At 47.4% G+C, this 13,905-nt stretch overlaps 1 protein-coding gene across 19 annotated transcripts in view; it reads right to left on the minus strand.

Annotated features, from left to right (window-relative positions):
* Window positions 1-2,160: 2,160 nt before the first annotated feature.
* LOC136942821 (neurexin-1a-like) overlaps window positions 2,161-13,905 on the minus strand; it is a 206,872-nt gene continuing 195,127 nt past the window's right edge. For all 19 annotated transcript variants that reach the window (XM_067235830.1, XM_067235833.1, XM_067235828.1 and 16 more), the window contains one exon: window positions 2,161-2,634. In XM_067235830.1, the coding sequence (XP_067091931.1) occupies window positions 2,327-2,634 (308 nt within the window). In that variant the 3' untranslated portion in view covers window positions 2,161-2,326. The remainder of the gene's footprint in view (window positions 2,635-13,905) is intronic.

Below are 13,905 nucleotides of genomic sequence, written 5' to 3' on the forward strand. Positions count from 1 at the left end.
TCTCTCTCTCTCTCTCTCTCTCTCTCTCTCTCTCTCTCTCTCTCTCTCTCTCTCTCTCTCTCTCACAAACACACAGTAGGTATCCACTTGGAAACACTTGCAAAGATAAATCATTATCACCATCATCATCCCCTTCATCATCATAGTTATATTTGACATCATCCCCATCTCCATCATCACCATCATCATCATAGTTATATTTAACATCATCCCCATCACCATCATCACCATCATCATCATAGTTATATTTAACATTATTCCCATCATCATTATCATAGTCATATTTAACATTATTCCCATCACCATCATAGTCATATTTAACATTATTCCCATCACCATCATCATCATAGTCATATTTAACATTATTCCCATCACCACCATCACCCATTATAGTTATATTTAACCCCACCATCTCTATCCTAGTTATATTTAACACCACCATCATCTCCATCCTAACACCACCATCATCTCCATCATCGTTATATTTAACACCACCATCAGGAGGGGCCTAGACAGCTGCTGTGTGTAGCTCAGTTTGAGGTGGAGGCAGTGACTCCACCATCATCTCCACCCTCAGCAGCTGCTGTCTGGGCTCAGTTTGAGGTGGAGGCAGTGACTCCACCATCATCTCCACCCTCAGCAGCTGCTGTCTGGGCTCAGTATGAGATGGAGGCAGTGACTCCACCATCATCTCCACCCTCAGCAGCTGCTGTCTGGGCTCAGTATGAGGTGGAGGCAGTGACTCCATCAGCGTCCAGAAAACAAGGGCCATCTCACACTTCTGTCTTTGGCCACAACACGCTTAGCACACACTTAGGACACGCTTAGGCAGGCTTAGGGCAGGCTTAGGACAAGGTAGGCTAGTACTGGGTCAGGTCTCATGTTAGCTCAGTATAAAAACTAAACATCCTAGCATGTAGAATGGAGGAAGAGTCAAAAAGACCCAACTGAAAAGTTATTGGCAGATGTCATCATAAAACCTTATATCAAGCAACACTTAGAACATTTAATTATATTTTTTGTTTGATTTTTAAAATGTTTGTTAAAAAAAAAGAAGAGTTTTTTGGGGGAGCAGAGAGGCTGTAACCCGAGCAGAGAGAAGCACAGAGAGATGAGGGGCAGGTGGAGGACTGGATCCTGATGGTTCCAGAACATCTAACCCCCAGATCAGCCATGGTCATGGAGCCTGGCTCAGCTGGAGCCTGGGTGCACGTCTGTCCCTCCAAGGAGCAGGTCCAGGGAGCAGGTCCAGGGAGCAGGACCAGGGAGCAGGACCAGGGAGCAGGTCCAGGGAGCAGGACCAGGGAGCAGGTCCAGGGAGCAGGTCCAGGGAGCAGGTCCAGGGAGCAGGACCAGGGAGCAGGTCCAGGGAGCAGGTCCAGGGAGCAGGTCCAGGGAGCAGGACTAGGGAGCAGGTCCAGGGAACAGGACTAGGGAACAGGTCCAGGGAGCAGGTCCAGGGAGCAGGTCCAGGGAGCAGGTCCAGGGAGCAGGTCCAGGGACCAGGGAGCAGGTCCAGGGAGCAGGTCCAGGGCGTCTGCTCTCTCCAGGTGAGTCAGCTGCCCTCGGGCAGCTCTGCAGCCTGGTCAGCTGCAGAGCTGACCAGGCTCTGTCGCTGGAGAGGAAAAGTGTAAATACAGTCGAGCCAGCTTCTGTCTCTTTGTTATTCTCCTCTCTTCTCCTTCTCCTCTTCACATCCCATCCTCTCCTCTCTCCCTTCCTGCCCTCCCCCCTCCTCTCCTTTTCTCCCTTCCTCCCCTCCCCCCTCCTCCCTCCTCTCCTCTGTGCTTCTGCTGTCCTCTGTCCTCTGCCAGGTTTCTGTGTTTACTTGTTGATGCTGCTGTTCTAGACAAGGTCCCGGGTACACAAACACTGTCAGTGAACACACAGACTGACATATAGGGAGTTTCTCTCAAAATGTCCTCTCCTCCCTTCTCTCCAGAGGCCAGAGAGAGAGGGAGGGAGAGAGGGAGAGAGGAAAAGAGAGAGAGAAAGAGAGAGAGGGAGGGAGGAAAAGAGAAAGAAATGGAAGGAGAGAGACAGAGAGATGGCACTGTTTAGGGGCAGTGAGTCAGTGGAGGGAGTCATGCTGTCTCTGCTCCTCAAACGTCTTGTGACAAGACCTCCATGTGCTATCCCACAATCCTCTGTGTTCTCGTACAACCACACAGGAAGTTGTCCCTCCAGATCCTCAATGTTGCAAAGTCCCGCCGATCCTCAAGTCCCAAATGAAGACTAAATATAGTTGAGTTCAGTTAGAAGTTCCTGTACAGGCGTTTCCTCGCACCTGTCTCTGCAGCAGAGTCCAGAGACGAGGAGCAGCCAATCACACGTAGTACTCCTTGTCTTTGTTCTTCTTGCCCTTCCCCCCCGTCTTGGCGGCCATGTTGGCAGGCTTCTCCTTCAGTGCAGCGCCGTTGGCCTGGGCAGAGTTGCTGATGTAGTTGCGGCTCTCATCCACCTGGTAGGAGCCCTCGTCGCGGTTGCGGTACTTGTACATGGCGTAGAGCAGGATGAGGATGCAGAGGGCGGCCGCTGCCACGATGCCCACCACCATGCCTGTGGTGCTGCTGCTCTCCCGGAACACCTCTGAGGGCCCAGGATACTCCTTGGGAGGGGCACCTGTGGGGCTGGCTGTGGGGGGGAGATTACATTCAATTGAATCAATGGTAGAAAACACAACAAACAATAATGTTGATTAAAGAAGCACCGCGTTCTTTCCACACACACACACACACACACACACACACACACACACACACACACACACACACACACACACACACACACACACACACACACACACACACACACACACACACACACACACACACACACACACACACACCAACACTGAAGCCAACCCCCCACACCTTGACACACACACTGCAACAGTAAAACACATGCACACACACACACTGCAACAGGATAACACATGCACATACACTCGCACGCGGCAGACAGCAGGACGTGACATCCTACAGCTTCAGTGAGCGCCACAATGCCAAAATCACACAACCCCCACCAGATCCACACAGTGTTCACAAAGCCTGCGGAGCTGCAGAGAGCTGCAGAGAGCTGCAGAGAGTTGCAGAGCTGCAGAGAGCTGCAGAGCTGTAGAGCTGCAGAGAGCTGCAGCTGCAGAGCTGCAGAGAGTTGCAGAGAGCTGCAGAGATGCAGAGAGTTGCAGAGCTGCAGAGAGCTGCAGAGCTGTAGAGCTGCAGAGCTGTAGAGCTGCAGAGAGCTGTAGAGGGCTGCAGAGAGCTGCAGCTGCAGAGCTGCAGAGAGTTGCAGAGAGCTGCAGAGAGTTGCAGAGCTGTAGAGCTGCAGAGCTGTAGAGCTGCAGAGAGCTGTAGAGAGCTGCAGAGCTGTAGAGAGCTGTAGAGAGCTGCAGAGCTGTAGAAAGCTGTAGAGGGCTGCAGAGAGCTGCAGAGCTGTAGAGAGCTGCAGAGAGCTGCAGAGGGCTGCAGAGAGCTGCAGAGAGCTGCAGAGAGCTGCAGAGGGCTGCAGAGGGCTGCAGAGAGCTGCAGAAAGCTGCAGAGAGCTGTAGAGCTGCAGAGAGCTGCAGAGCTGTAGAGCTGCAGAGAGCTGTAGAGCTGCAGAGAGCTGCAGAGCTGTAGAGCTGCAGAGGGCTGCAGAGCTGCAGAGCTGTAGAGCTGCAGAGAGCTGCAGAGCTGTAGAGCTGCAGAGAGCTGTAGAGCTGCAGAGAGCTGCAGAGAGCTGTAGAGCTGCAGAGAGCTGTAGAGCTGCAGAGCTGCAGAGAGCTGCAGAGCTGTAGAGCTGCAGAGAGCTGTAGAGGGCTGCAGAGAGCTGCAGCTGCAGAGCTGCAGAGAGTTGCAGAGAGCTGCAGAGAGTTGCAGAGCTGTAGAGCTGCAGAGCTGTAGAGCTGCAGAGAGCTGTAGAGAGCTGTAGAGAGCTGCAGAGCTGTAGAGAGCTGTAGAGAGCTGCAGAGCTGTAGAAAGCTGTAGAGGGCTGCAGAGAGCTGCAGAGCTGTAGAGAGCTGCAGAGAGCTGCAGAGGGCTGCAGAGAGCTGCAGAGAGCTGCAGAGAGCTGCAGAGGGCTGCAGAGAGCTGCAGAAAGCTGCAGAGAGCTGTAGAGCTGCAGAGAGCTGCAGAGCTGTAGAGCTGCAGAGAGCTGTAGAGCTGCAGAGAGCTGCAGAGAGCTGTAGAGCTGCAGAGAGCTGTAGAGCTGCAGAGCTGCAGAGCTGCAGAGAGCTGCAGAGCTGCAGAGCTGACCAGGCTCTCTCAGGACAGGGACGTAGACAGCTCAGCCGTACATTGTACAGCTCAACATCATGACATCATGACATCATGACATCATGACATCATGACATCATGACATCATGACATCATGACATCATGACATCATGGGTTGTACGTTCAAACCTCCCCATGAACGATGTTCTGGATGAAAGCGTCTTCTACATGAACAGATTATTATCATGACAGCCAGTTAATAGCAGGGCACATTGACGACACACTGGCTCAACTGAGTAGAGCTCTGATATAACCCAGTCTCTTTTATGTTAGAGTGCCACCCAGATCACTATCACACTGCCTCCCTCCTCCCCTCTGCCTCTCTCCCCATTGCCTCTCCCCTCCTCTCTCCCCTCCTCTGCTCTGCCTCTCCCCTCCTCTGCTCTGCCTCACCCCTCCTCCCCTCAGCCTCTCTCCTCTTCTCCTGTGCCTGACCCCTCCTCTCTCCCCTCCTTCCCCTCCTTCCCCTCTGCCTCTCCCTTCCTCTCTCCCCTCTGTCTCACCCTTCCTCTCTCCTCTGCCTCACCCCTCCTCTCCCTCCCCAAATATGCTAACAAAGCTAGCGCCACCAAGCTAGCAGTGCGGTCATGGCTAGCTGCGATAACAAAGCTAGTGCCACCAAAGCTACCTGTAGCCAAGGACATAGAGGAAAAGAGTGAGCTGAAGGGGGACAGAGTGTGACTGAGCGTTGCAACAGATTAGCTTTAGCAGTGACAAGACCACTTATCCTCTGAGACAGGTGTGAAGAAAGCTCTCACCCTCCAGGCACAAGCTACTGACAACACCCCCCCTCCCCTCCCCCCTGCTAACACTGGCTGCAGCGCTTCACAGCTAGCTGCTTTTCTAAGGACTGTTCTTCGCACAGGGTCACATAATCCAGAACACAGATAACACATGTTGCCTGGTTGAACAAGGACAGGAGAAGGAGAGAGAGAGAGGGAAAGAGAGAGAGACAAAAGGGGTGAAGAGAGGCAGAAAGAGAGAGTCCCACATCCTTCCCCTGACCTTCTTTGTCTCTGCATGTCTCATGTGTCTCCCCCAGCATGACCCCCACCTCCCCCAGGCCTCTGTCTGACAGCAGCCCCCTTACCTGTCAAGCCCTGTCTCTCTCTCTCAAACTCTCTCCCGCTTTACATCTCCCTTTGCGTACCTCCTCCCCTCTCTACCTCCCAGCCTTCCTGGCTACCTTCCCCACAGTCCCCACCCACGTTCCTCCTTTCTCCCCTCCCAGCAGGGTTATCTGGAGGGTGTCATGTTTCTCCACCAGTGTCCCAGCATGCACCTGGCTGTGTTTCGTCCAGACGTCCATCACAGATGAGGGGGAGGCCACATAAATGGCAGAGAGAGAAATGGGGCCTGAAACAAGAGTTTAAAATGATGCCCGCTCTCATGAAGTCTACTCAAGCGTACCCAGGGGTGAAATTAGATGGAGAGAGAATGACCTCAAAGTGGCGCTTGCCTTTATAGTCAAGCAGCAGGGGGGGGTTCCTTTCCTCTGCAGAACAGCCTACAGCCTGGCTGCTCGGGGGACAAGGAGGAGGGAGGGGGGAAGAGAAACAGCCTGGCTGCTCTCACCTGGTGGCTGGGGGGACAGGGAGGAGGAGGGGGGGGGAGGAGAAACAGCCTGGCTGCTCTCACCTGGTGGCTGGGGGGACAGGGAGGAGGAGGGGGGAGGAGAAACAGCCTGGCTGCTCTCACCTGGTGGCTGGGGGGACAGGGAGGAGGAGGGGGGAGGAGAAACAGCCTGGCTGCTCTCACCTGGTGGCTGGGGGGACAGGGAGGAGGAAGGGGGGAGGGAGAGGAGAAACAGCCTGGCTGCTCTCACCTGGTGGCTGGGGGGACAGGAGAAACAGCCTGGCTGCTCTCACCTGGTGGCTGGGGGGACAGGGAGGAGGAGGAGGGGGTGGAGGGAGAGGAGAAACAGCCTGGCTGCTCTAACCTGGTGGCTGGGGGGACAGGGAGGAGGAGGAGGGGGTGGAGGGAGAGGAGAAACAGCCTGGCTGCTCTCACCTGGTGGCTGGGGAGACAGTGAGGAGAAGGAGGGGGTGGAGGGAGAGGAGAAACAGCCTGGCTGCTCTCACCTGGTGGCTGGAGGGACAGGGAGGAGGAAGGGGGGGGCATGGAGAGGAGAGGGAGAGAGGGGAGGAGAGAAGACGGAGTGGAGAGGGAGAAGGAAGGGAGAACTGAGGTGCTTGATACAGGATGGAGAGACTAGGAGGAGTAGTTTAGTACACTACACCCGGTTCCCTACTGTCTCCTAGTACACTACACCTGGTTCACTACAGTCTCCTAGTACACTACACCCGGTTCCCTACTGTCTCCTAGTACACTACACCCGGATCACTACTGTCTCCTTGTACACTACACCCGGATCACTACTGTCTCCTAATACACTACACCCGGTTCAGTACTGTCTCCTAGTACACTACACCCGGATCACTACTGTCTCCTAGTACACTACACCCGGTTCAGTACTGTCTCCTAGTACACTACACCCGGATCACTACTGTCTCCTAGTACACTACACCCGGTTCACTACTGTCTCCTAGTACACTACACCCGGTTCAGTACTGTCTCCTAGTACACTACACCCGGATCACTACTGTCTCCTAGTACACTACACCCGGTTCACTACTGTCTCCTGCACTGTTGTCCTCTTGAGGGTAAAAATCTAAGCAGACAGATGTGTTGAAACATGTTTGAGTGTCGCTCTGATATTTCTGGTTCATGTGGCTGTACAGCTGTACTCTGTGTGTGTGTCTGTGCATGCGTGTTTGTACAGCTGTACTTTGTGTGTGTGTGTTTGTGCGTGCGTGTGTGTACAGCTGTACTCTGTGTGTGCGTGCGTGTGTGTTGTTTTAAGTGAGTGCCAGGCTTAGTTGGCTAGCTCACTGACACAGTGCTGTAATCCCACTAGATTACAGTTGCACTAGCTGCTCATAATCTTCCTTCATCTGCAGTTGTCAACTCTGCAGTCTCAGGTTCAGCAGAAAGACAGGTTGGCAGACAGACAGGTTAGCAGAAAGACAAGTTGGCAGACAGACAGGTTAGCAGACAGACAGGTTAGCAGACAGACAGGTTAGCAGAAAGACAAGTTGGCAGACAGACAAGTTAGCAGACAGACAGGTTAGCAGACAGACAGATAGACAGACAGGTTAGCAGACAGACAGGTTAGCAGACAGACAGATAGGTTAGCAGACAGACAGGTTAGCAGACAGACAGACAGGTTAGCAGACAGACAGGTTTACAGTAACATCTATCAGCCTGCTCTGGTTCATTAACACACTATCCAGCTGTAATGTGGAGGCATCACTTCCACTGCTGGCAAACTGGCAGGGAAGCTGAAGGGTATGTGTGTATGTATGCAGTGTATGTGTGTGAGAGTGTGTGTGTGTGTGTGTGCATGCAGTGTATGTGTGTGAGAGTGTGTGTGCATGCAGTCTATGTGTGTGAGAGTGTGTGTGTGTGTGCATGCAGTGTATGTGTGTGAGAGTGTGTGTGTGTGCATGCAGTGTATGTGTGTGAGAGTGTGTGTGTGTGTGTGCATGCAGTGTGTGTGTGAGAGTGTGTGTGTGTGCATGCAGTGTATGTGTGTGAGAGTGTGTGTGTGTGTGTGCATGCAGTGTATGTGTGTGAGAGTGTGTGTGTGTGTGTGCATGCAGTGTATGTGTGTGAGAGTGTGTGTGTGTGCATGCAGTGTATGTGTGTGAGAGTGTGTGTGTGTGTGTGTGTGCATGCAGTGTATGTGTGTGAGAGTGTGTGTGTGTGCATGCAGTGTATGTGTGTGAGAGTGTGTGTGTGTGCATGCAGTGTATGTGTGTGAGAGTGTGTGTGTGTGTGTGTGTGCATGCAGTGTATGTGTGTGAGAGTGTGTGTGTGTGTGCATGCAGTGTATGTGTGTGAGAGTGTGTGTGTGTGCATGCAGTGTATGTGTGTGAGAGTGTGTGTGTGTGTGTGGGTTTGGCTTGGGGAAGGCAGATGGAAGGCTGGAGAAAGGCAGAGGGGAGGTATGAGAGGCCGTATAGGCCATAATTCATACTTGGTCTCACATACACACCATGACCTCACATATATACCATTATACTCTCACATATATACCATTATACTCTCACATATATACCATTATAATCTCACATATATACCATTATACTCTTGCACATAAACTACTTGGTCTCACATACAACACCATAACCTCACATATATACCATTATACTCTCACATATATACCATTATACTCTCACATATGTACCATTATACTCTCACATAAACACTATTATACTCTCACATATACACCATTATACTCTCACATATACACCATTATACTCTCACATATACACCATTATAGTCTCACATATATACCATCATACTCTCACATATATACCATTATACTCTCACATATATACCATCATACTCTCACATATATACCATTATAATCTCACATATATACCATTATACTCTTGCACATAAACTACTTGGTCTCACATACAACACCATAACCTCACATATATACCATTATACTCTCACATATATACCATTATACTCTCACATATGTACCATTATACTCTCACATAAACACTATTATACTCTCACATATACACCATTATACTCTCACATATACACCATTATACTCTCACATATACACCATTATACTCTCACATATACACTATTATACTCTCACATATACACCATTATACTCTTGCACATAAACTGGCATACTCTCTTACACACACAAAAATACCCTCTTATATGCACCATCATACTAAAGTATGACAATATATGCAAGAGACAAATAGTATGTGTGAAACAGAATGTTAGTATATGTACGAGAATAACAGGATGTGTAAGAGAGAATACTTGTCTATGTAAGAGAGAATACTTGTCTATGTAAGAGAGAATACTTGTCTATGTGAGAGAGAATACTTGTCTATGTGAGAGAGAATACTTGTCTTTGTGAGAGAGAATACTTGTCTTTGTGAGAGAGAATACTTGTCTATATGAGAGAGAATACTTGTCTATGTGAGAGAGTTTGATTGAAAAGGAAGTAGTACTGAATTCTCAGTTCCTGATTGGCTTACACATGAAGAAGGATTTGGGGTAGATGTAGCTAACGCCCACCTTCCCTATCAAGACGAGACTGAGTGACATGACAAGATGGATTCATTAATAACATTTTGCATACTCCAAATCCTGCGGCGTCATTGTCAGAAATGTTGTATCAAAGACGACAGCCATACACGGGGGCTGTTTCTAACGCTAACGTTGACAATGAAATGCGCCGGCTCTTCAGACCTGGATCAGGTGCATCAAGGAGCGGCAGCAGCACTCTGTCAGGAGCTAGTCTTAATGCCAGCCAAGTGATGGCGCAAACCCAATATCAAACTCCGCAGTATTTCGGTTAAGACTAACTCCTGACAGAGTGCTGCTGCCGCTCCGTGATGCACCTGATCGAGGTCTGAAGAGCAGGCGCATTTCATCGTTAGCGTCAGAAATAGCCACTGTGGATGGCTGTCGTCTTTGATTCCAACATTTCTGACAACGATTCAAGCAAATCCACAAAAAAACTCAAATGTAGAATTACATAGTTGTTTAGGAAGCTATACCGACCCCCACTACTTGAGTCAAAAGTCCTAGATCAGTTTTTCAATTGATGAAACAAACTATCATTTAAATTAAATGCCTGTGTGAATACCGTCCCGTGGCACTGGGGTTTTAACCGTTGACGTCTTTAATTAGTCGAGTGGTCTTTACACCCTTGGCTACTAACCTAAGCTTCAATGCCACAACCTGAATTTGATGTAAATCTGTTCACAACATTTTCCAGTTGGGACTTTTAGGATCCTATTTGAGTGTAGACCCCTATGCACGATGAGTGCCCGCACCCATTCACTGCAACGAAATAGCTTCATGGATCCGACTCGGAATCTGAGCTTAGAGACGCTTGACAAAAAATGTGTTTGGCGTGTGGTGCGTTTTGGAATTGTTAATGTGATGTGTTCCCATCGAATTAAAGACGAAATAGTTTACAAAGAAGAGGTTTGTTAATGTGACTGTATACATATCTCACTCATACTGGCTAATCAGCTAACATGTTAAAGTAGCCTAGTCTACATCCAAAGTCGCCGTCGTGAAACTAGCCTCATTTTCACAAAAAGCTTCGAGGTAAAATTAAACCTTTAAAAACGTCTACATTTAGCCAATATTATTGTGCACAATTATTTTAGTATAGTTAATATGTAATTTAATTCCATAATTTCCCCAGGAATAACTGTAAAAACGTATTTCAGGAACGGGTCTGTCCTCCCTACAATTACGCCGCATCATTTAGAGTATTCAAAATGTTATTAATAAGTCCAATGGCTTCATTAAGCCGCCCACTCTCTGCCATCTTGCCATGTCACTCAGTCTCGTCTTGATAGGGAAGGTGGGCGTTAGCTACATCTACCCCAAATCCTTCTTCTTCATTTGTAAGCCAATCAGGAACTGAGAATTCAGTACTACTTCCTTTTCAATCAAACTGCCTTCCGTTTCAATCAAACTCTCTCACATAGACAAGTATTCTCTCTCATATAGACAAGTATTCTCTCTCACATAGACAAGTATTCTCTCTCATATAGACAAGTATTCTCTCTCACATAGACAAGTATTCTCTCTCACATAGATAAGTATTCTCTCTTACACATCCTGTTATTCTCTTACATATAGTAACATTCTGTTTCACACATACTATTTGTCTCTTACATATATTGTCATACTTTAGTATGATGGTGCATATAAGACGGTATTTTTGTGTGTGTAAGAGAGTATGCCAGTTTATGTGCAAGAGTATAATGGTGTATATGTGAGAGTATAATAGTGTATATGTGAGAGTATAATAGTGTATATGTGAGAGTATAATGGTGTATATGTGAGAGTATAATGGTGTATATGTGAGAGTATAATAGTGTATATGTGAGAGTATAATGGTGTATATGTGAGAGTATAATGGTATATATGTGAGAGTATAATGGTATATATGTGAGGTCATGGTGTGTATGTGAGAGTATAATGGTGTATACGTGAGAGTATAATGGTGTATACGTGAGAGTATAATGGTATATACGTGAGAGTATAATGGTATATACGTGAGAGTATAATGGTATATATGTGAGAGTATAATGGTATATATGTGAGGTCATGGCGTGTATGTGAGATCAAGTATGAATTAAGTCCTATACGGCCTCTCATAGGGAGGTGTGTACTCACACACTCACATGCTGCACACACACACACACACACACACACAGTTCCAGTCTAACGTAATAATATGTTCATTTATCCAAAGCGACGTACAGACGGGACCTCTGTCAGACACTCCAGCCACTAAGCTGCACTGATCCCAACATCTACATCCTGGTTCTGACACACACACACACGCACATTCTAACAAACTGTACATTCACGCACACATATTGTACACAAATACATACTCACACACTGTACACACACATTCTCACATACAGTACATACTACGGATGCAACCAGCAGGCCTGGTTCTAGCCCACTTTAGTAGGGCCCCCCAAAATTGACATTTTGGGGGGCAAAACATTTTTATTGCACCGGATAATGATTTTAAATTTGAGCAGTTTAAAGCTTCAATTTGGTGCAATCTGAGAGAAACTTGGAGTACAATTTAATTGATATTTGTATGGATAGTCTGTATTGTTGCTTATCGTCCTTAAAAACTGACAAGATATAAAAATGAGAAAGATTATGCAAAGACTCAATCATTTTTCACGTGATCTGCATAGGCTCAGAAAAAGGAAACAGAATGGATTTGTTTACCTCATTCACTTTCGCGTGACTGCTAGGTTTAGTAAGACGTGATTGATATTTGTTTATAAGTGATAATTATATGTTGTGTTATTTGTAACTTTTTTTTTTTACTTTTCTTACAGTTCAGAGCAGTGTAATTATTTGGCGTGATAATTAAATGCTAGTGTGAGAGTAAATGACAATTTCAAATCATACAAACTGTCATGATTGTATTTGATGCGGGAGTTTTTCTTTTTTTAATATTATCTGCCACACAAATATTATAAGTGCCCCCCTTAGAACCGGCCTGGCCCACAGTTCAATATCACAGTTCTTAAACCACAGTTTTTGATTCTGTTCAGATGGCTTGGCTCACCAGAGTGTTTTTTGATATTCTATGCTTAGGGGACAGGAGGAAAAAAAATATCCTGTATATATATATTTTTTGCAATTCTCTTTCTTTATTTGACTTATAATCTAAAACAATTCTTTAGTGCATAGTGACTGGATATATACTGGTATACAGCACTGGTAGACACAAACAGACAATTCTGTGATGAAAGAAAACACACATTATTTAAACGCAAAATCCAAAACAAACACAATTCACAAACATGTATTGAACCGCGGATGTTGTACCGAATGGTTCAATACTATATTGAGAATTGGGCCATCCCTATTACACACACACACACACAATAACCACACACAACTAAACATCGGAAGGCTTTAGCTTTGATTGAAATAAATGGTGCAGTTTGCTTCCAATCTCAGTCCAATTTCACTATCTCATCCCTTGTGGACACTGTTCTGCAGCATGCTAGTGTGTGTATGCATGTGGGTGTCTGTGTTTGTTGTAAAAAAAAAAAATTAAGAAGTCTTGTACATCAGCAGTATTGTGCACCAGACTGTGCTGTGACAGTAGAGACAAGCCGGGTGGATAGTTACCCAGGTCTCTCCCCAGGTCTCTCCCCTGGTCTCTACCACAGCCTGCAGATCCTTGTGCTGCAGCTGGGCTGTCTGCTTCCTGGGAGAGACACCAATCATCTTGTTCCTCTACATGTCAGGACCAATAAGCTCTCACACACTGTGTGAAACAGGAAGTACTCCCACAGCTTTCGGCCAGCTTCATTAATGACAGCAGGGACCCCACACACTACACACACACACACACACTCACACGCGACTTACAGTAAGTACAGGGACATTCCCCCGAGGCAAGTAGGGTGAAGTGCCTTGCCAAGGACACAACGTCAGTTTGCATGACCGGGAATCGAACTGGCAACCTTCGGATTACTAGCCCGATTCCCTCACCGCTCAGCCACCTGACTCTCCTGACTCACACACACTACACACACACACTACACACACACTACACACACACACTACACACACACTACACACACACTACACACACTACACACACACTACACTACACACACACACACACACACACACTACACACACACCCACACACTACACACACACTACCCCCCCCCCCCCCACACACACACCCCCACACACAAACAACCCTCACACATATAGTCACAGAAGGACATGTACTGACATAGATTATACCAATGTGACACGTGCTGGTAAAACGTCTACATGTCTGTCATCTTTTTTATCTTTCCACTTTCCTTTTTCTAATGTTACATTAATGCTATTAACAAACATTTTGCTGCCGGAAAAAAAATCCCTGTGAAACCATCTGTTTTGTCCATGGCCTGAGTAAGTTAAATATCTGTCCTGTTTAGGGAATGTGTGATCATCTGGCTATATGCAGTGTAGTCATACTAATACGAATAAAAGGCATTTTATACTTTTAATGATTGATTCTGCATTTTTCTACAACAGT

This window comes from Osmerus mordax, chromosome 5 (genome assembly GCF_038355195.1).
Source record: "Osmerus mordax isolate fOsmMor3 chromosome 5, fOsmMor3.pri, whole genome shotgun sequence".
Taxonomy (NCBI): Eukaryota; Metazoa; Chordata; class Actinopteri; order Osmeriformes; family Osmeridae; genus Osmerus; species Osmerus mordax.